This window comes from Capsaspora owczarzaki, assembly GCF_000151315.2.
Source record: "Capsaspora owczarzaki ATCC 30864 unplaced genomic scaffold supercont2.4, whole genome shotgun sequence".
Lineage (NCBI taxonomy): Eukaryota > Filasterea > Ministeriida > Capsasporidae > Capsaspora > Capsaspora owczarzaki.
The window spans coordinates 912,953-934,702 of NW_011887295.1; the positions used below are offsets into that span (position 1 = coordinate 912,953).

A 21,750-nucleotide genomic window follows, 5' to 3' on the forward strand; every position below is an offset into this window, starting at 1 on the left:
AAGATGCTCAAGAAATCCTGCAGTACGATCAGATCGACATGTGTTCATTATGGACGATGCGTGCGTCGCAGTCTCCGTTTTTTTTTTATATTGCTGTTCCCAATCTGCTCAGATTCAGAGTTTGCGCACCAAGAATGGCTGAGGATTCGACGGTTGAGAGCGCGATCGCTGCTGCGGCATTGGCAGACAGCCACAAGAAGGAAGGCAACGCGCTCTACCATGCGCAGGACTATGTAGGCGCAGTGCTCAAGTACCAGGCGGCAGTGGATGCAGGCCCGCCGAGGGAAGCGCTGCCAATGCTCTACCAGAACATGAGCGCGGCAAAGTACCAGCTCAAGCAATACGCCGAGTCGATCGAAGACGCCACCAAAGCGATCATGATCGACCCGACCTTCCTCAAGGCGCATCTGCGGCGCGGGAAGGCGCTCGCGGCGCTGGGGAACTGGCACCAGGCTCGCAACGCGTACGCGGCCGCGATCGCCGTCACGCCGAACTCGACCGAGGCGCAGATCGGACGGATTGAGGCTGAGCAGGCACTTGTTGGTAACGGGCAAGCGTTCAAGGCGGGCGGGAGGAGGGGTTGTGGTTCGATTGACTTGACTGACTTCTTCGTTGAATTGGGATTGGCATGGTCATACACAGCCCAGTACTACAAGCCGTACAATGAAACAATGACCAATGCACAAGTCCGCTACATCAATCCAACGCGAGGAAAAGGCGTTGTCACGCTGAAAGAGCTCCAGTACGGCACTGAAGTGTTTCACGAGGCGCCAGTTGTCAGCCATCGCTTTGTGGGTGCTGAAGAGGTACGTCTCCAATCGAGGAAGGAAGGTGTGCTCAAGAGAACGCAGGAGCAGTACGAGAAGCGCAAGAGTCATGTCGATCTAACGCTGCAACTCGCGTCTCTCAAACCTACTTCTTCCGCAGAACTCGGCCATCCCGGCGTGCTCGCACTGCTTGCAAACGCGCCTGACTCCTGATATGATGGGCCCGTTTGCAGTGTTGCACAGTGAAGTGTATCCCTCCGGCACCCCATCCTTCCTGAGTTGCGAAAAGTGCTTTGTTCCATACGAGCAGTATTGCTCAGCCAAGTGCCGCACGCAAGCATGGGACGACTACCATTCCGTGTTTTGTGCCAAAGACCGCGAGCTTGCCAAAATTCACCCCATCACCGAGCTCTACGCTCTTTGCCGGTATGCACTCATTGTACTTTGTTGTTTTCCTGCGCTTGTTCTGACGTTTTTTTTTTTTTTGTTTGTTTCGTTTTGTTTTTCCCCTCTTCCCTCGACCGCTAGAAAACACAATCGTACCAATCCTTTGATCATTGCTCGCGCATTCGCCATGAGCTTGACGGGAGTCACCAGCGGTCGCTTCTCCAACATGCAGGACACATTCCAACGCTTTGGCAACTTTATCGCGTCGGAAGAGCAGACGCCGCACGATGCGGAAGAGTTTGCGCTCATCTTGAATGCGTTTTCTCCTCCGCATCGAAAGCTGATGGAAATTGGTACGACAAGTATTTCTTTCCGCGTGCTGTCGAGTGTTTTTTTTTTTTAAACAATTGCTGTCTGACAATCTCCCTCTTCGATTCCTTCTGCAGTGCTGACAATTCAAAACTTCCGGATGCTCGACGGCGCCATCATGAGAAATGCCCAGCGCCTCAATCCAGTGTCGGATCTGCACGCAATGATCGACCGCTTGGCCCAGATAGACGCACACAAACTGGCTGCGGTGCTCGGAAAGATTGGCTTCAAGATTCCGCAGTTGCCTGGTCTGCGCATGAGCACACCCATGCGATCCCTGACTGTCTCGGGCAGTGGGCTGTTTGAGATTGGCAACACGATGAACCACTCCTGCCAGCCCAACGTCGTCAGCATGACTCGTGCGACTGACTTTACCCTGTCTGTCGTCGCCGTCGCCACCATTCCGGTCAACACGGAGGTGTGCATCTCGTACATTGACACAGACCTTCCCAAGGCCAAGCGGCAGGCCGCCCTCGAAGAGTTGTACTACTTTAGTTGTAGTTGTGCCAAGTGCCAGTCAGAGGATTGATTGTGGAAGAATAGCAATAATTTTCAACCAGAATGTATTGACAATTCAGAAGAGTAGCAATGAAGAGCGAAGCGAGGGAATCGAAGAAACAAAAGAAAAAGCAGAATGGACGGAAACCTACAACATTGCAGAAGAGTACAGTGAGTGAGTGGCGAGCAACCAGAAAAAACAAAACAAAAAGCAAAAAAAGAAAGAAAGTGCAGCGTGAAGGAGATGGAAAAAGAGAAGCGTCAAGTTGTTCAGATGTCACGAATAGGCTCCGTCACGGGTGATCAGATCTTCCTATCATATAATAATATTTTTTAACGTGTACTCATCATGACGAATGAAAGAGTGGAAACGGGAAATGAAGAACGGTCGAAACGGGAAAAAAACAAGTGAGGGTTTGGAACGTACCAATCTCAGTTAATGAGCAACTCCAGCACTGTTGCATAAAGCCATGGCGACGTTGTACAGCTCTTCGACGACAGTATCCAGCTCTGCAAAAGTGGTATCTCGGCCGGTGCTGACTCGGATTGCGTTGACAGCGTTTTCCGGATTGACTCCAATTGCCAGCAATATCGGCGAGGGTCTACGAGAGAAAAAAAACACGTCCAATGAGCATCAAGTCAACATGAACAGAACGAAACAAAAGAAAAAAAAAACAAAACAAACAAAAAAAAAAAAACAAAGCAAAAAAACAAAAAGCCACTCACCGCATCGTGTGCTCCGCGTGGCACGCAGCGCCTACGCTGGCGTAGAAGGTTTTGCAAGCGGCCAAGACATGCGAGCCAATCAGTCCTTGGCCAATCAGCGAAAAGTTGCACGTGTTGGGCAACCGGGCGCCCAAGAAAGTTGGTCCATTGACTTGGAATCGATGCTTTGAAAACCGTTGCAGCATTTTCTCTTCAAAGTAGTTTCGCGTAGCAAGCATGTTCGCGGCGTAATCCGCCAAGTGGGCTGTGACAAGCTCACACGCGGCGCCGAGACCGGCAATCATCGCAGTGTTTTCGGTGCCCGGTCGGAACTTGTCCTCCTGTCCTCCTCCTTGAAGCAGTGGGTGCAGTGGTGTGTACCCGCGAGGATTGTTTACAAATAGAGCACCGTTTCTTGGAGCGTAAAACTACATATGGGGAAAAGTCAAGTGAGCACAAAACAGAACGAAAAAAAAAATGAACTGCGTCCAACAACACCAACCTTGTGCCCAACAATCGTGAGATAGTCAACGCCCAGCTCGCGCACATTGACTGGAATCTTTCCAATAGCCTGTGCAGCGTCCGTGTGCACCAAAATGCGAGGGTGATCGGCGGGTCGCGCGTTCGAGAGCTCCTGCATGGCAGCAGAGATCGCAGCAATCGGCTGGATGGTGCCGACTTCGTTGTTGGCCAGCATGATTGTCACGAGAACGGTTTCAGGTCGAACAGCAGCAACAACCGCGTCGACATTGACGACACCCGTTTGCTGCGCAACGTTGACGACGCTGAGCTCGATAGCTCCCTCGGCAACCAGTGCCTCGAGCACCAGCTTGACAGAGTCGTGCTCGACGTTGCTCGTGATGACGTGTGGGCGCGAGCGTGCGCTGTTGGTCGCAGCAGCAGGTCGAGCAGACGCCACGGCGCTGCGAATGGCCATGTTGTTGGCCTCAGTTCCTCCCGACGTGAAGATGACATCTGCAAGTGCGTTCCCACCATCGACCAGAGCGTACGGAACCGTGCTTGCAGAGTGTGAGCCTCAAAGCAGCAGCAGCAGCAGCAGCAGAAGCAGCAGCAGGACCATGTGATGAACAGTCGCTCACATACACTCGGGGTGATCTGCGACGCCCAGCATGGTCGCAACCTGCGATCGGGCAGCGGCAATCACTTTCTTGGCTTGTTGGCCTGATGATCAGCATTGACAGAGGATCCCGGCAGCAGCAGCAGCAGCATCCAGTCAGCAGAGAAGCGAAACGGGACACGCGGTGAATAAAAAAAAAAAAGTTGAGATCGCCACATGGTCGAGTCCAAGTCCTGTCCAATCCCCTACCCCCGCTCTTGGCGAGAGGTCCTGATTGTACCTGCGGGGTGGGCGCTGGACGGGTTGCCCCAGGCGTCGGTCAGCGCGCTTTGGACGGCAGCGAGCACGGCGGGCGCGAGCGGCGTCGTTGCGTTCGAGTCGAGGTACGCCACTTGCATTTAGCTGTTGAGCATTGAGCAGTGATGAGAAACAAAGACTGAGCAACTTGGAAACTGTCATAGATCAAAAGAAGAATTGCAATCAATAAAATGATGGAGATCACGAAAGTTGGGTAAGCAATAAACCGGGGTATTGTATTCAGATCAACAACAAATCGACAAAAAGAAACCTCAAAAGCAAAAAAAAAAAAACATCGATCTACAACCAACAACAAAGAATAACAAATAAAAAAAGAGAACCACTACTGTGCAGACGAAGAAGACGAAGAAGAAGAAGAAGAGGAGGAAGAGGACGAGTCGCGCCGGTAACGCGCACTGGGGATGGCAACGACAGGGCAGTTTTCGCTCAAACACGTAGCGAGCTCCTCGGCATCGGGAGAGGTGAAGTCGCACTCGCACCAGGTATAGTAGAATGCGGGCTCAAACCAGTACCGCCTGGGCCGAGCGGTCTTGGATTCAGCCAGGCCTCGGATCGAGTTGGAGACTTTCAGCAGAATGTACAGGGTGCGATTGCCAGAGGGGGTGACATATGTTCGGCCGTGCACCAAACCAGTGCCAGTGACGCGATAGACGAGCAATGGCAGTCGCTGTGGGCGCAGTGTCGTCCGGAAGTACGGAACGACTGGCGAGTAGGACGGGCAGGAAAAGTTGCCATTGAAGACTGGGTCGCCTGGCTTTTCGGAGCGCACACGACACTCACCAGGTTGGGGTGTGGTATGGTTGAACCAAGCGTTCGGATCTGGGTTGTCCGTAGCCCACGGATCAAAGCTATCGGCACTGCGCTTGCCCAGAATGTCGTCCGAGGGAGCCAAACTCCAAAGCTGGGGTGCCGCCGCATCCTCATCGACCATCGATGTCGTCGGCCAGTTGAGGTCGGCCAGGCGCTGTGCGGCACCGGGTGCGTCACGGCGAGTGACGTTGGCGAAATCGCGCAATCGCAGAGACACGGATGGAATAATGAGCTCAAAGCTCAAAAAGCCCCTGCGGTAATCCGGCTGCTCGGCCAAAGGCACGTTGTGATGGTAGAGACACTCGAACGTCTTGATCTCAGACGAAAAGTACACGAGAACGCCACTGGGCGCATACCGCGCAGAACCGGTGATTGGCATGGGCGAGAAAGTGGCATTGTACCGGTCGTTCGCGGAACTCGTCGCATTCAACCCGTACTCCATCAGAGCAAAGAACGGCGTTGGGGAGTGACACCAGTCTATTGCGGATGGCTGGTCCGAAGCGACATACAGAGATTTGAGCATGGACATGGACGAGACCATTTCACTCGTATTGGTTGGCGCGAATGCCGGGTACTGGTCTTCCGCGTCATTGTCATCATCGGGCAGCTTTTGCAGGAGCAAGACGGTCGGCAAGACGGTGGCGAGGCAAAGCAGCAACGCGACTGCTGCGGCAGCGACAATGAGCCAACGACGAGGGAAGGTGACGTACACTCGCGACGACGAGCTGCGGTTGCCACTCGCAACCATTTGCTGAGCGACCTGCGCCTCGAGCAACTCGATGCGGCGTTTCTGCTCTGAAGAGATGAGCCGGCGGTTGTCGCGCGAGTCGACAGCGTCTTCGCTGCTGGTGGAAATGTTGTCCTCTTCGTCCCGCTCACGCGTGTGGAGTCGCTGGGACACGGCATGCAGCCGAGAATCGAGGTGTGCGGCCTGCTTGGACAGCTCTTGTGTGGCTGCGACCGTCTCCATGAGAATGGCATCCTTGTTGACCACTAAAAAGTCTGGAATCGTTTCGCCGCTGGCCAGCGGCACGTCGCCAATGTTGTTCACGGCGCGGGGCATGAGCTCAAACAGCTCTTGCGCGAGAACACCACGGTCTGTGCTCTGGTCTGCTGGCCGATGAGACGTCTCCATCCATTCGGGGCGCAAGCTATAGTCGTACAGGCGCATCGAGTTGACATTGCGAAGCGCCTCTGAAGTGTCCACAGGCACGATGGCATCCTTGACGCGACGATCCGAGGGCTGGAAAACTTGGCCAGTGACGCGCACATTGCCGTGCACGACCAGCGCGTCCGACGGCCGTACCGTGTTAATGCCAACATTACCAAAGTGAGCAACAGAGCCAGCGGTCTCGCCCGGGCCCCAAGCTGGCAAGGCGGTTGCCGAATCGGGTAGCGGAGCGGACACTTGCTGCATTTGCTGCTGGGCCGCAAACATCTCGGGCAAGAGCTGATGATGATGTTGTTGTTGCTGCTGCTGCTGCTGCTGCTGTTGCAGTTGTTGTTGTTGTTGTTGCTGCAACAATTGCTGTTGCAGCGCTTGTTGCGAGTGTTGCAACACCGGAACGGCCGTGCTTGAGGGCGACGAGTTGGATGAGGTGAGCAACGGGCTGATACGGGTATTGCTGCTACCCACTGGAGATGCGGACGACACGGAGGGCTGTGTTGCTCCAGCTCCGGCGCCTCCGCGGATGGACGGGACGGAGGCGTTGGCTGCTGCAATCAAGCCGTTGTTGCCAATATTGTCGCCCAACCCCAGGTCGGCGACATTCGAGACTGTCAGTGGCAGTAGTGGATGATGGCGCTCGAACGCGACTCCAGCCTGCTGTGAAGTGCCAGTCATTTCGAGCAGCGAGTCCGAATCCGAGCCAGAGCTTGCGCTGGGATCCGTACCGCCAGAAGCGGACGACTCCTCCGGCCCACTCATGCGCTGGTGCGTCAACAGGCTAGTAGTGGTGGCAACAGGAACGCCCAAATCAAACTCGGCTTGCTCCAGCTTGAAGGGCAGGCCGCTGTGGTGCACGACGGGGCCAAGCAGGAGCTCAGAGTCTGGGGACTCGGAGTGCGCGTTGGTCGCCAAGGCGACATACGCCAACGATTGGGTGCTGGACGCGGAAGAGCTGGAAGGCATGGAAGGCATGCTAGAGGTAGACGTGGTGCGTCGCGGGGCGGACTGCGATTGTGAGAGGCGGCGGTGGGTGCGCGGTGCTTCTTCGTCCGCTTCATCCTCTTCGTCGTCGTCATTGTCATTGTCGTCCGTCATGGCCAGCTCGTGCTTTGCTGCTCGAGAGGCGTAGTGACCAGGACCGCGACCGCGCACAATCAGGCGGTCTGCCAGCTGCGCAAACAACATGTGCGAGTCGCCGGCGGAATCGATGCCCTTGACGTAGACGACCACCTGATTGAACGTTTGCGACTGATTTGACCCACCAAATCGACGGGAGATGTTCACGGTGGCAGCGCGGAAGTGGAGACGGGTCAAACTGGCCAGCTCGCCCACGGTGATGCTCACTGGCTCGACGTCCTTTTTCGCGTGGCAGTCCTTGTTCCGGAAGAACTGACACAGACCTACAGACTTTGGTTCTGTGTCAGAATTGGATACGTGCTTGAATGCGCCGACTTCGAGCTGCATGGACTGGAGCGGCAGGAGCAGGCCCGAGCCGTGCGCGCTCTCGACAAACGCGGGCGTCGTGTCCAAGCGCGAGCTCTTTGCCGAGTAGGTCGGTGTGAGAAGCGCAGTCACCTGAAAGTGGTTTTTCCGGTACATAATCCAAGCTTCTTCTGCGGCATCGTACGTGGCGCCTTTGGAAACTTTGGTCGCGAGCTCGAGCCGGGTGGAGAGGGGCTGGCGCGCAGCATTGTAAATCTCGCACCACTGTTCCATCATGCAGGGCACAAAGGCCACCGAATCGCCCACAACGGTGTCCTGATGCCTGCGCTTGACCGATGGAACGGCGCGGCTTGGCGCAGATGCCGCGGGAGCTGGAGCGGCATGGCCGTTGGGGCTTTCGGACTGCTGCAATGTGGGCGACTGCTGCAGCGGCTGGTTTGAGAAGGTCTGCTGCTGTTGCGCGAATGCTGGAGGATTGCTCGAAGGGAGGAGGTATGCTTGCTCTTGCGGCATGTGGTAGGCGGTGCTCGGGACGATTCCAGGGTGGAACGAAGCCATGCCAAATGCCTCGGGTTGGTCGAGGTCATCTCTGAAGGAGTTATGAGCAGCACGAGTGAGTGGCGCAATGCGGATTCGTTGAAGGGATGAGCAACCAACGAGATCGATCATCAGCGAACGTACCCAAGCAACGATTCAATCTGGTCCAAGCCCCAGCCAGCAGATTGGTTGGCTCTGCCGTGCTCCTGCAGATGAAGCTGCTGCTGTTGTTGCTGTTGTTGCTGTTGCTGTTGTTGTTGCTGCTGCTGCTGCAACCGAAGAGCGAGAATCTGGCGCTCGGTCTCGGCTTGCTTCTGTGTGATCAAATCCTGCAAGTGCTGAATGTGCATGGCAGATGGGATTGGGTGCATGAGCGGCTGCTGCCCGAGGACGGCGGATGCAGCGTGCAATTGCTGTTGTTGCTGTTGCTGCTGCTGTTGTTGTTGCTGCTGTTGCTGCTGCTGCTGGACACTGACATGCGCACCAGGGACGGAGAACGAAGCAGCGCCGACCAGAGGCGCAATCCCAAGCATTGCTGCTGTCGAGTACGCGCCACTGCTGCCGTTGGCTGGATGGACGCTCTCGAGCTTGCATAGCATGGGTGGCATTGCGGAGGCGCCTGCCATGGCCGACAGCGGGTTGCGCTCCTCCATCTTCTCCGTGGATCGCGAGCGAGAGTGTGTGTGTCACGAGAAAATGAAGGTTTGAAAAAAAAAAAAAAAAAAAAAAAAGAACAGAAGGGGGGAAAAAAACAAGGCCTTGCTTGTGTGGTCCTGTTTGGTTCTAGAGCAAAAGCAAGACGACACGAGGCGGGGGGGGGAGCAAGGCAAGGCAATCACACAAAAGCAAGGCCGGAGTGAGCTGGTAACGAACGAAGCCTCATTCAATTCATTCAATGAAGAAACGAAAGCGTCGGCCTTTTGGTAACGTTGTTGAGTGGCTTATTCGCAGGACTTTGACCCAGGCAGGCACACTCACTCACTCACTCAGTCTCACTTCGACTTGCACATGACACACAGTCCACACGGCAGCCTTCCATCGAGACCCAGCCGAACGAAAACAGCGACGATGACAACAAAAGCGCGATTTAGGTCGGTTTCACGCGGCGAAAGTTTTTTTTTTTTTTTTTCGTTTGACAGCGCTCGGGTTTGATGGCGGTCATTCGTTCCACAGACACACGCTCATGCTAGCATTCTTGGTGCACGAGACACAGACAAGCGCAGAGCACAACTCGGACGGAAAGACAGCCGCGCGAGAGCCGCGCATCGAAAAAGAAGCGGTAGTTTATTTTCCCCGTTCCCCGCAAGCAACGTCATGAGCGACGAAGAGCGGTCGGCGGTCGTGCTGCTCGTGTTGCCCGGTCTGTGCTGTATTCATGAGCACTTCCATCCTGTGTTGTCGAAGAAAAGCGGAGGGAGGAGGAGAGAGAGACCTTCATCTTCCCTGTTGCGTTTCGATAGAAGCCTTTTTTTTTTTTTTTTTTTTTTTTTTTTTTTTTTTTTTTGTGATCTTTACCTCAAATGTGACAAGATGAGACTGGATTTTGAGGCGAAGAGACTCAATTTATCATTAACAATAATAACAGACACAAAAACACCAATGATAAACAGCAATGAAATTGGCAAACGAAGAGAGAACGGGGGAGGAAGCTAGAGTGAGAAAGAAACGCGAGATACCGCAAGAATATCGGCTTTCACACCAACACCAAGCCCCCGTCCCTTCCCCTCCCGTCTTCGATATGTTCACTGTTAAAAGCTCAAAGTGCAACAAGCAAGACAACGAGCAACAGAACAGAAAGGATGTGAACGGAACGCCTCGGGGACAAAACAAAACAAAACAAAAAAAAACAAAAAAAAAAAAAAAAAAACGCTGGTCGCATGAGCGTGGGAAAAAAAAAAAAAAAAACAGAGAGAGGAAAAAAAAAAAAGGAACGCCCAAGACGTGAGACGATGTGTGTCGTGTTGACCTGCGTCTGAATTTTGGAGCTTGAACGACGTCGATAGAACGCACAGTGGCATCGATGTCGACAGCTTCCGGGCGAGCGAAACTTGCAGAGAAGTGATTCGGCGCTGCGGTTTAGCGGCAATTTGAACGCCGACGCAAAGCAAGAGTTTTGAGTTTTTCACAGGTCCGACGGGAGCGATGTTCAATTGTTCGAATCAGCGAATGTTTGAATAAATGCCAGTGAAGAAAAGACCTCTTCTTGATTGGGACACTCTTCAAACTCAAAGCAACCCAGAACAACTGCTAGAACAATGAGTATGCTTGGATGTTGCTTTTCTCTTCTTTTTTTTTTCCATAATCCCCCATCTCTTCCTCCCTCCCCCCCTCGACTCGTGATTCTAGAGAATTGAACAAACATACAACTATCACCAACGAGTGCTGCGTGGCCATAAGCGCGAGGAATTGCTTTGTACAACTTGTCTTGGCTCTTTCGCGCTCTCCACTTTTCGATTTGCAACGTTGTCCATTGTTGATTCCAGAATTATGTCATGGCTGATCTTTTGTCACCGTGTTGTTTGCCGATCCTGCAGATGTTAGTGGCGCGGATTTCCAAGACCAGTGTCGCAAGCACTACAAGGAAATGCAGGAGCGCTCAAAGTTCGAGCACCAGCGTGCACTCTATGGGCATCTACTCAAGAAGGCCTTTCACTTCGGCCTGCAAGGCGTTTCCCGTCTTTCCTCGCACGATTTTATCGATGCGCCTTCCAAAAGGTTCTGCAAAACTGTTTTAACTGCCACATACACATCCCGCGTTTTCGGTTTGGTCGACACGTCTGGCGCCGGGAAAACGAAGATGGGCCTTTCGCCCGCCTTCACCAACCAGGCTCATGTCGTCTACATTCGACTTGCCGAAACAGGCGACGATTGCTCGTTTCTCTCCCCTGTTCAAGTCTTGTGTAGGGAACTGCAATTATTGCTCGACCGTGTCAACCAGGATTCAAAGGCGGCCTCCAGCACCAGGACAGCCAGGCTCGCTCTTGATCTTGTTCGCGAGTTTGTTTGCAGCTACTACGATATCTTGATCGAGGCCGATGAAGCTTGCCAGCCCGCGTCGACCGAGGACCAGCGCCGACTCTGGGTTGCGATTCTCGAAAATGGCTTTTCGAGCGACCGACTTTGTACACGAGTGTCTGAACGGCTTGCAGAGCGACTCTCGACAGACCTTTCGGGGAACAGCGAGGTTGCGTTGATTGTTTTAGAAACCAAGCTGCGCGAACGCATCTCTCGGGTCGGCGTTGATGGAAAGAAGGCGCCGCTCATCCTCTTCATGGACAATCTCCATGCTGTCAAAGACGTTTGTTCTGACTTGTGGTCCCTGGAAGATTATGAGGTGCGCCGATATCGCGCGCTCAAGCAACGTTGGTCCATCGACTTCAAGCGACCAACCGATCTCTACTACGCCATTCGTGTGATTCTTTCTGAGGTCGCCTTGCGCGGTGTTGGCGCCGTGTATGCCGGTACGCAGCTCTGGCTACGCGACCCAATTAGCGTTGAGGCGACATTCTCGCTCAACTCGCAATTGCACCTGTGGTCCGAATTTTGCGTCATGCAACCCAGCGACATGCTTGCTTTTCTTCGGCTCTACTTTGACGGCATTCCCATTTCGAGCCCTGAAAGCCAAGACCATGCTGACTGTCTCGTGGCGCTCGCCCCGCTCCAAGGTCGGCCGCGTTTTTTCTTCACAACCTTCTTGCCCGAGTTTCTTGATCGTGTCAAGGGCGCCCACATCAGCAAGGAGATGGTCGCAATCATTTGCGAGACCGCCAGAAAGGCTGCATCTGTCGTCTTGTCTCAGCTGCGCGATACACTCCGAGCCCACTGGCATGAGCGCACCACAACAACACCGAACCCGCTCGAGCGCACAGTGACCGTTCCTGACCTGTTTGCGTGCGCTTGTTTGCTCAACGGCAAGCTGCCATTCCGCAGGACTGAGCTTGCGGAGGTGATGGCCAACGGCATCCTCTTCTTTGGCTCTGATCAAGAGAAGTACAATTTGCACACCGAGCCTTTGCTTTTGCAGGCACTTTTCGCGGAGGGCAACTACAACTTGACTGGTGCAGCCTTTGCTCATCAGCTCGATATCATTGCCCAGTTTGCTCGTGCCCAAACGACCGAACTGACGCTCGCTTGGCATTTTGTTCGCCAACTGGTTCTCGCTGGCGACGAAGAAGCTTTCTTGTCCCAGGCCATCAAAGAACTCCTTCCTCGAGGGTATGATCTTCCTGCCGTCGTGACCCAGATCAAGCTCACAGCAGCGACAGCCATGGCTACTCTAACGGACGCAACAACCTTGGACGAAATGCGCTCCTCATGCCATGTACTGCATACTCTCCCAGGGTTGTTTGGTCCCGATGTGATTGTTCCCGGTCAAATGCGCGATTCGAGTGTCGTACTCGCCATTCAGTGCATGAGCCGCAGAGCCAAATGTGACGATGCCATCGCTTGGGTTACGCCTGGTTGGGCGTACGCTCCTCGCCAACTCGACGCTCGATCCAGTTTCCATCAGAATCGGCCTTTGCCATTTTTGTGTTCATCGGTCACAAACGCAGACCGGGCCGCGCTCGCTTCATTCTTACGCGAGGAGGTCAGCAGCGGGGTGCGACGCGACGCTCGATGGTTGCGCTGTGTCTACACACGAGGACGTTTCTGCGACCAGCTGGTGCAGCGAATCAACGCGTGGAATCGTGCATGTGCTTCCGCTGCCCCTTTTTCTTGCATCCTGCTCCTTCAAGGCAACGAAGAAGACGCGCCGAGCGTCATCAGCTTGGTTTCGGAAGACGACCTCAAGTTCCGCACGATCGACCAGGTCGATGCAGTTTGCTCCGCAAACCGGCAGGAAGATCCAGCTGCAACCTTTGCCCGGCTCGCCCAAGAAAATCTACAGTTGCGGGCACGAATCGCCTCGTACATGGAGGATGCCTCGACCGTACATGGAGGATGCCTTGAATGAAATTGTTGGCTGATCTAGGGATGTGTGAAAATTGTCAACGTGTTCAAGCATAGAAGTATAACCCAAATGAAGATGTAACAGCGGCAGGAAAATTAGGGCAAACCACACTCGCACGGATCAGCCGAGTACTGTAGGCTTGAAAAGGAGGCGGGACGAAACAAGCTGAAACCCAAGAATCGATGAGACCAATTCCAATAATCGGGACTATGTCGTCCCCCCCCCCTTTGTTTTTTTTTCATTATGATTGACCAATTCGCAATTTGGCTTTGGTGCCATGCCATTCATTGCACTCAGTCTAAGTTCTTTTATTGTTGTTGTTGTTGGTGTTGAATGGCGATTCTGTCTGCGCGCGTTGGTGTGGCTGTGACTGCCATTACAGCACTCGCGCTGACCGACGTCTTCCGCGAGCACCAATGGCAGTTCTATCCTTCCGTCGTTCGACTGTCCAAGAGCAGCCCTTACATGACGGTACCGCACTCAACGTTCGTTGGATGGATCATCATCGCTTTCAATGCCAGCTCATACTGACCTGTTTTTTTTTTTTTTTTTTCCCCCCCCCTTTTTCTTTTTGTCCCCTTTTGTTTCCGACAGCTCATCTTTGTCCAGTTGCTCGTCTTCCTCTTCATCTTTGGCGCCATCCTCTGCAAGATCTTCTTTGGTCAAATCCGTCCGATCGAGAGCGAAGTAAGGCGCAAAACGCAATCGCAAAGACGGGGCTTTTTTTTTTTTTTTTTTTTTTTTTTTTTTGAGCTCGTTTTTTTCGATTGCTGATACATTCTGCGTTTGCGTATTCGTGTCCGTGTTTGTGTGCACATCTCTCTCAAACAGCATCTCTACGAACGCTCGTGGTTTGCGTGGACGGAGGCCTGTCTCGTCATGACCGTCTTCCGTGAAGAGTTCAACGTTCGCTTTGTTGCCTTCTTCACAGTGCTTCTGTTTGTCAAGTCGTTCCACTGGCTGGCCCAGGAGAGGGTCGATTATGTATGGTTTGGTTTTGGGCCAAGGGTGCGGCGGGGGAGGGGGAAATGGGAAAGCAGGGTGCGATTCCACCCAACTCATCCACCCCTTGAATTTTGTGCCTTCACACTTTGGATGCGCCCGCTCTTGCCATAGATGCAACAAAGCCCAGTCATCTCAAAGCTCTTCCATTTGCGTATCATCTCTGTGACGTTGCTCCTGGCTGCGGTGGACTCTGCGTTCATTCTCTACGCTGTCGAAGAGCTGCTTGCCAAAGGCATCACCATGCAGATCATGTTTGGATTTGAGGTACCTGGTTTCCCACCACCATGTACCATGCGTGGGTTGTTTGTTTTGCAATGCTCACAACCTCCCTGCGCCCACTTGCTACTTGAAACCTGCCACCGCAGTACGTTGTGCTTGGAATTTTGCTCTTCTCGACGTTTGTCAAGTACGTCCTGCATAGCATCGAGTCGCGCCGCGAAAACCCATGGGACGAAAAATCGACCTACTTGTTCTATCTTGAGCTTGCATGTGGTCAGTCCATGTCCTCCTTTTTTTTTTCTTTTTTCTTTTCTTTTTGTTTTCTTTCGTTTGTACCTCTTGAGTGTGTTCGTCTCACTTCTCACCCGATGCTCAAATCAAAACAGACTTTGTCAAGCTCATCCTGTATCTCATGTTCTTCTTTGTCATTGTGCAAAACTACGGTTTGCCAATCCACATCTTCCGCGACCTGTACATGACCTTCCGCTCGTTCATGCGCCGCATGCGTGATTTCTTCCGCTTCCGCCGCGCAACCGCCAACATGAACGAGCGCTACCCAGATGCCACGCGCGAGGAGCTGGCTGCTGTTGATAATGTTTGCATTATTTGTCGCGAAGAAATGACCGCCGCCAAGCGGTTGCCTTGCGGCCATGTCTTCCACCTTCACTGCCTGCGCTCGTGGCTCGAGCGTCAGCAAACCTGCCCTACGTGCCGCGCTCCCGTTCTGGAAGGTTGGTGCTAACTTTTCCTCCCCCTCCCCGGATTGTGCGCATGTCGGCCTGGATGTCTCACTCTTTTTGGTTGATTGTCGTTGTGCCGTGCTTTCTCAGGTGCGCCGGGAGCACCGCAACAGGGCGCAGCCCCTGGACAAGCCGGCGTCGCCGCTCCACCAGGTGCTGCTGCGGCTGCTGCTGGTGCTGTTCCGGGTCGGCCAGCTGCGGCGGGAGTCGTCGGTGCGCACGCCCAAGCTGCGCCCGCTCCATTACCGCGCGCCGTTCATCCAGGCGCTCCAGCCGATGTGGCTGTACCACGCCCTGCCGGTGCAGTCTCTGCTGCAGCTAATCCTGCTCAGGGGCTGGCTCCGCAGCCGTCTACTACGGCTGCAGCTTCCACGAGCACTGCTCCTTCTGCTGCTGCCGCCGCCGCCTCCACGTCCGGCGCCGTTCCTGCAACACCCGCCGCATCTGCAGTGCCGTTGGGACAGTTCGGATCTGCAACGCCTCACATCGTTCATCCAACACACCCGGCATTCACTCCATTCGTTCATGCTCCGCCAAACCTCAGCGCGCCTCCGCTCGTCGCACCATCGCCGTTCTTGCCTCCACAACAGGCCTTGCATCCTGGCGCGTTTGGTCCGCTTGCTCACTTGCCAGGAGGTGCGTTTGGCCCGCCTTTTGCACCTGCTCCTGGACTTTTCGGCGGAATGTGGGGTGCCGCGACTCCGCTTGGGACCTTGCCGCCTGCCAGTCAGCTGGAACACCTTTCGACCGAACATCTTCAATTGCTCGAGGGCAACGAGCGCACAAGTCTGCTCGCACGCCTCGAGCATCTTCGAACGCTGCAGCGCTACATTGATGCGCTCGTGTTGAATTTCGCCTTATATGAGTCTGTTGCTCCTCCCAGGGCACCTTTGCCACACATGCCTCCAGCAGTAGCAGCAGCACCCGCGCCTGCAAGTACGTTCCAAGCCCAACCTTCTTCTCAGTCGTCGGTTCATCCCGGCGGCCTTTTTGCAACTCCAACCGCAGCCGCTCGCCCCGCCCCACCACCAACTGGCCCTCTGGCTGCTACTAGTGCTGCACTCTCTACCGACTTGTTTGCGGATATAAACCGCAAGGAGCCTGCTGCAGTGCCGGAAGCTGCTGCTGTGTCGGAAGCTGCTGCTGTGTCGGAAGCTGCTGTCTCGCCTTCGCTTCCTCCAACATCAAATGCTGTCGAGAGTGCATCGCTAGCGACGCCTGCATCGTCCTCCGGGATAGCTGGGACAGCAGCCGCTGCCCCGACCCTCAAAATTCCAGAGGCCTCTGCTTCACAACCAGTATCTACTTCTTCGGTTTCGTCTCCCTCGGCAGCCGCTGATCCAGAGCCCGCTAGTCCCAGTCCGGCTACAGCCGCTACCGAACCTGCTGCCACACCCTCCACTCCAACTCCAGACGAGGTGATGCGCCAGCAACGGCTCCGGCGCTTTGCGTCCGCCAATTCGCCACCTTCCACTTCTCTCAATGAATAATGTGCCGAGCCGCTCTCAACAATACATGATTTCGACTTGCTATTAGACCAATTTCCTGATGTCCTTTGTTTTGTTTCAACAACAGTAAGGAAGAGGTAAAGCAAGAAACATAGTTTAATCAATGACAACAAAATCTAGGGCTCTAGACAAGCATTTCCATCCAGGTTTCGGCGCCTTGAACAGGGGATGGGATTGAAAAGGCATCCTACAGATTGGTTGTCACAAAGAGGTCAGTGCCGTCGTCGTTTCCTGTACAAGTGCAACCACTCTTCAACAAAATGTGACCAACCTTTGTCATGAGTCGGAAGTCTTCGACGGCCTTCAAACTTTCAGACAATCGGCCCAGTGTGTTAAATAGTGATACAATTTCTGATCGCCGCAGGTTGAGCCGCCTTCGGGCAGTTTGTTGCTGTTTCTGGTGCTGCTGCTGTTGCTGCTGTTGTTGCTGGTGCTGCTGTTGTTGCTGCTGCGGTTTGATCGCAGCGGGGTCGTCTTGGACATCCGGAGTTAGGTCGGCGGAGTCAAGAGGCGCTTGGTCGTCCTCATCGAGATGCGCTGAAAACAAAATCTTGAGCGCGGTGGCAATTCCTTGGGTCTGAATTTTGCCCCACAAGCGACACTTGTCACAGCCAACACAGTCCATAATCCGTGAGACATTGCGAAAGTGCTCGCGGAATTCTGCCTTCATAATACGAGCCATGGCTGGATCGCCCGCAAACATGATTCGCTCGTCAAAGGTGCTAGGGCATGTGAGCGACGTGGAGACGAGCTGATCGATCTGCGCCTTGACGCTTGCATCTTCGGTTGGATTGCCAGTGAAAAAGCTCTCTGCCTGCCAAACCGACCGCGCTTTGGTCACAGCTCGCAACAGCAACAGGTAGGTAAAGTACAGATTCTTCAACCGCGAGGGTCCTTCGCCAGCCGTGTGCGTCGGCCCAAACCGCCGCGCAAAGTCCTCTAGATTCGGAACATACTGCCGGAGCGTTTTATCAAAGTACTGGTGCGTCAGGTGAATGCTGATGGACGAGTGGAGGCCTGAAATGACCCGGTAAAAGACCCGCCGCTCGATGCACATGTTGCCCAGAATTTCTTGCATGGGGACGGGATCTCGGGGGCCCGAACTCATCGGCGACCCAGCAGCGTTGGTGAGCAGCGCGGCCATCTGGTCCTGGGAGTACCCATCGCTCGATTCAGCGCCCGTTCGACCGTCAGCGCCATCGCCCGACGAAGGGTTGTCCAAGAAGCAATTTTCCTGGTAAATGGCGCGCCAAATACGATTTGCAGAAGGACCCATATAGCCCGTGTAGCGTTCAGGATTGCGCTTCAAATTGATGTACTGTAATCCAGCATCGTTCTCGTCGTCAAGCTCGCAGAACGTGTCTGCCGAATCATCGTACGCGCTCCACTCGGCCAGCACGCTACTTTCCGTGTGTGATACGGACGAGTCGATCGAGCCCAGTCCAATGGTTGCTGTTTCGATGGATTCGCACGCGGCACTTCGTCCATGTTTCTGCATGAGGGACAGTTGATGTGGCGAACAAGCAAGGTCAGCCCTGTGCCTACTACAACTGTGAAGCGTGCGTATATGAGATTTGTTACCATTTCGAACTCCCGAATTCCTTGAGGAACTTCATTCTGTTCCGGAGGGAGACAAGCCAGAGTGTGAGTGCAGAAAGCAAAAGCCATTGTGCAACACGAACAAACTCACATCGCTGCAAGGGGCAATAGCGCAGTCCTTGGACGCACACATGCCATCATCGGCCCAGAACGGACAGGTGCGTTCGAGATTGACCTAAGAATAATCACAAAGCGAAAAAGGTTGTTTGATGTGAGACACTCCTTCCAGGATCATTGCACCATTCGACCATCGCTGCTGCTGCGGTGTCGATCTTTGTCCCTTCTTACCCGAAAGAACTGAAAGTAACGGTTTTCGAGCAACGCGGAGATTTGTGCGTGGATTCTGCCATTGTTGAGCAGGTCGACCGTCTCGACGTCGCAGCAGCAGTCGTCCACCTTGCCACTCAGCTGGCAATATTGTTGACCAAATAAAATTAAAATAATCAAAGGTGGTTACGATGATGAGTGCAACAGAGCACAGAGATAGAATTGACCGAACAAGGTGAGTGCGACGGAACCACAAAAGCACTCGTCGCACTCCTGCACGACAGAAGGGGGCATGGGGGAGGGGGGAAGGGGGACAGTCTCACCTGGCAGAAGCACTGGTCTTTCTCAGTCTCGCGCAAGACGAGTGGCAGCGATGATGACGACGGGGTCGAGTACGGTGGTGAGCTGGCCGCTGAGTTGGCAATCGCAGCCAACAACGCGAGCAGCAGCAGCACAAGCAGCGATGATGCACGAATCGCACCATCGGTGCTCGCTTGTGATGGTCGCATGGAACGAAATGCAAGTTCGGTAGGTAGAGTTTTGAATGAATGAAATGGTATTGCGTGCAGAGTTGAACTCAACTGACGACGAGAGCGTTGTTCGGGTTCGTTCAACTTTTCTAAGACTGAGCTCCGAAAGTGTAAATTTAACTGCGTTCCACATGCAATGCAACTACAGTAGCTGACAAACTCTATTGTGATTGTAATCGCATTGGATTATTGTTTCTGAGCAGTCAGGAAGTGAGACCGGGTTCGCTCAGTTCCATAGGCATCAGATTCCAACCTTGTTTGTTGATGCCTCACTCCTTGTTATCTTCCCCGTGTTGTTTTTTGCAATTCTGCTTTGCTCGTCAGTTGCTCTTTTCCATTGGTAAAAAAGCAACGATCAGCAATAGTAGAAGCAAACGCGTCGTTGAGAATTACGCTCCTGAACGTTGTTGCCTCTGCTGCTGCGGCTCGACTTGCTGCTGTTCGCTCCTCTGCGCTTCTCGGTGCTGCTCCTGCTTTAACTACCACTGCTGCGACTGCGACTGCGACTGCGACTGCTGCTGCTGGTCCGCTTGGCCGCTCGCTGAAACCTCATCGCTTCGACCTCGTGGAGCCGCTCCTCCTCTCACTCCGCCTCCTACAGCCGACCCGCGCCGCTTCGACCGCCGCCACTACAACCACTGCTAGCACTGCTCGCGGTAGTGCTACTCGAGTGCTCCGTCTGATCACGCGCTCGACGCTCGCCCCGTTTCATTCTGCCCTTGTCAACCAGCCCGCTCATCCATTATTCGGATCACCCGTTCGCTCACTCGCTTCACAAACCGCGCCAATCAACATGGCAGAACCGATGAACATTGATCTTGCTGCTGCTGCTGCTGCTGCTGCTGCAGGCACTGCCGAGGCCTCCTCCGCCGTCGCCGACACGCGCATCCTGGCCGAACCCGAGCAGCAACACGCTGCTGCTTCCTCAACTGCTCCCGCCGCCATCGAATCTGCTGCAACCACCGAAGCATCCGGTGCCGCCGCTGCTGAAACCGAAACGGGCAAAGTCATTTATCGGCTCAAACTGGGCGGATTCCCGAACAAGGGCGCTTCGCAAGCCGTGGTCATGGCGCTCGTCTCCAACCTGAAGCTCAACCCCATCGCCGTGTTCAAGAAGCCCGTCTATACAACTGCCACCGTGACGTTTGCGGTATGCACGGCGATCGGTCGCTTGTTTGTGTTGGTCTCCGATCGCTCACCCCGATGCTTGACTTGTTCTTTGTCTCGCTGCTCAGACCCCCGAGGAACGTGATCACGCCATTTCCGTGCTCAACGGACGCACCTTCCAAAACTCGGCCCTTGTTGCGGAAGTCACGAGCGACTTTGTGGAGCGAGTTGTACGACTACCGTTGTTTTTAATACTTGGATGTTTTTGCGCTCGTTTGGTTGAAAGGGGCTCACCAACCAGCCATTCTCTTGCATTGCCTTCCACCTGTTTCCAGTCCACATCTGATCGCGGAGCAAAGAGGCAAGGCAAGCGTGCAGCAGAGGAGCCTGCGGGAGACAACCCCGAGAAGCGCGTGCGTGCCGCTTCTCCAGAAGCCATTCGAATCATGCTGAACGACAATGTGACGCCGTATTGGCAGTACGTGAAATAGTCTTTGAGGGGTGCTTGGCTGACCCCTGAAATGATCTGAAACGGTCGGTCTGCGTGCTGAACCTTGGCCAACTCGTTCTGTTCAGGAAACCGTACGAAGAACAACTTGCGCTCAAGCAGGCGGACATGCTGAGCGTCGTCAAGAAGTACAGCAGCACCATGACGGCCAAGCACGGCAAGAATGACAACTGGTCGCCGAAAGAGTGCGTTGGGCTTTGTTGTTCGTTTGCTTTTTTCCATTGATCGACGACAGTCGTTGAATTGCGCGCTGATGTTCGATTTCTTGGACACTTCTTCTGCAACCTCAGAGACGGGTCGCTGTTTTGTGAAATGCAGCCCATCCGAGCGTCGCCTGTGTTGACCGAGTACCGCAACAAGTGCGAATTTTCGATTGGCATGGGTCATGATGGCTCTCGCAACATGGTGGGATTTCTGCTTGGTGCCTTCAAGAATGGCTTTTTCTCTCTGGCGGTAGCGGTAAACGAAGCAATGACTTTCGGTGCACAAAAAAGGTGGCTTTTCACGTTGAGGATTGGGGACTCAGTTTTTCGCGTTTGATCCATAGCCTGTCGATGAGTGCCTCCACGTCTCTCCCATTGCCAAGCGTGTGGCGTCGGCCATGCAGGTACGTCGCGGCTTGACTCTTCCAGACTGATTTCGCGTTGGAATCAACTCACGATTCAGAACAAAATTCCTCCAGACCTTCCTGAACACAGAGTCCAAGGCAGATGGCTACGACAAGGTGACTCATGAAGGCTTTTGGCGCCAAATTCTGGTCCGCGACTCTACTCTTGGCGAGCGTAAGTGTAATTTTTACAAAGTCCAGTCTGTTGTCAGCTTGCTCACCTTCTTCTCTCGCTCCTCCTCCCCCCCGCCGCCCCCAGTTCTCGCTGTTGTCCAGTACGCACCGTTCGCCGATTCGGCTGCCACACAGACCGAGCTGGACAAGCTGCATCAATACTTTCTCAAGCTGAAGCAAGACCGCACTCTGCCGCTCACCACGTTGATGACCCAGGTATGGTGATGCTTTTTTTTTCACTGCATCGTCTCTTGTCGTGCGTTTTACGAGCTTGTGCTGATTCTCCTGGAACGAACTGAGCACAGGCAATTCCGGCTGGTCAAAGCTACACCCAAGATCCAGTCGTCCCCATGTTTGGCGAGCCTTTCGTGCATGAACAGCTGTTGGGCCTCAAGTTCCGCGTGTCCCACGCCGCTTTCTTCCAAGTCAACCAGCCCGGCGCTGAAGTGCTCTTT

At 54.1% G+C, this 21,750-nt stretch overlaps 7 protein-coding genes across 7 annotated transcripts; 4 read left to right on the forward strand and 3 right to left on the reverse strand.

Moving 5' to 3' along the window:
- The first annotated feature begins 83 nt into the window (after positions 1-83).
- CAOG_08663 (hypothetical protein) lies at positions 84-2,084 on the forward strand. The gene is made up of 5 exons (XM_011271972.1): positions 84-543; positions 643-806; positions 928-1,193; positions 1,296-1,507; positions 1,601-2,084. The coding sequence occupies exons 1-5, from the start codon at positions 135-137 to the stop codon at positions 2,050-2,052; spliced, it is 1,503 nt and encodes a 500-aa protein (XP_011270274.1). The 5' UTR covers positions 84-134; the 3' UTR covers positions 2,053-2,084.
- Positions 2,070-4,245, reverse strand: CAOG_03080 (selenocysteine lyase). The gene is made up of 6 exons (XM_004363862.2): positions 4,085-4,245; positions 3,831-3,908; positions 3,229-3,701; positions 2,748-3,154; positions 2,449-2,623; positions 2,070-2,169 (listed from the first exon to the last, which is right to left on the reverse strand). The coding sequence occupies exons 1-5, from the start codon at positions 4,200-4,202 to the stop codon at positions 2,458-2,460; spliced, it is 1,242 nt and encodes a 413-aa protein (XP_004363919.1). The 5' UTR covers positions 4,203-4,245; the 3' UTR covers positions 2,070-2,169; positions 2,449-2,457.
- A 77-nt stretch (positions 4,246-4,322) lies between these two features.
- On the reverse strand, positions 4,323-8,865 carry CAOG_03081 (hypothetical protein). The gene is made up of 2 exons (XM_004363863.2): positions 8,225-8,865; positions 4,323-8,132 (listed from the first exon to the last, which is right to left on the reverse strand). Exons 1-2 carry the CDS (start codon positions 8,731-8,733, stop codon positions 4,445-4,447), a joined length of 4,197 nt encoding a protein of 1,398 aa, XP_004363920.1. The 5' UTR covers positions 8,734-8,865; the 3' UTR covers positions 4,323-4,444.
- Positions 8,866-10,664: 1,799 nt separating this feature from the next.
- On the forward strand, positions 10,665-13,034 carry CAOG_03082 (hypothetical protein; the record flags this gene model as incomplete). Its single annotated transcript, XM_004363864.1, has 2 exons — positions 10,665-12,510; positions 12,817-13,034. The coding sequence occupies 2 exons, from the start codon at positions 10,665-10,667 to the stop codon at positions 13,032-13,034; spliced, it is 2,064 nt and encodes a 687-aa protein (XP_004363921.1).
- Positions 13,035-13,334: 300 nt separating this feature from the next.
- Positions 13,335-16,527, forward strand: CAOG_03083 (synovial apoptosis inhibitor 1). The gene is made up of 7 exons (XM_004363865.2): positions 13,335-13,502; positions 13,626-13,718; positions 13,863-14,015; positions 14,148-14,300; positions 14,402-14,528; positions 14,642-14,986; positions 15,086-16,527. Exons 1-7 carry the CDS (start codon positions 13,365-13,367, stop codon positions 16,483-16,485), a joined length of 2,409 nt encoding a protein of 802 aa, XP_004363922.1. The 5' UTR covers positions 13,335-13,364; the 3' UTR covers positions 16,486-16,527.
- A 57-nt stretch (positions 16,528-16,584) lies between these two features.
- CAOG_03084 (Ero1l) lies at positions 16,585-18,985 on the reverse strand. Its single transcript, XM_004363866.2, has 6 exons — positions 18,693-18,985; positions 18,391-18,510; positions 18,194-18,277; positions 18,085-18,120; positions 16,775-17,995; positions 16,585-16,690 (listed from the first exon to the last, which is right to left on the reverse strand). The coding sequence occupies exons 1-6, from the start codon at positions 18,876-18,878 to the stop codon at positions 16,628-16,630; spliced, it is 1,710 nt and encodes a 569-aa protein (XP_004363923.2). The 5' UTR covers positions 18,879-18,985; the 3' UTR covers positions 16,585-16,627.
- A 707-nt stretch (positions 18,986-19,692) lies between these two features.
- Positions 19,693-21,520, forward strand: CAOG_03085 (hypothetical protein; the record flags this gene model as incomplete). Its single annotated transcript, XM_004363867.2, has 8 exons — positions 19,693-20,049; positions 20,135-20,236; positions 20,342-20,484; positions 20,583-20,699; positions 20,805-20,967; positions 21,062-21,121; positions 21,197-21,296; positions 21,381-21,520. 8 exons carry the CDS (start codon positions 19,693-19,695, stop codon positions 21,518-21,520), a joined length of 1,182 nt encoding a protein of 393 aa, XP_004363924.1.
- Positions 21,521-21,750: the final 230 nt, after the last annotated feature.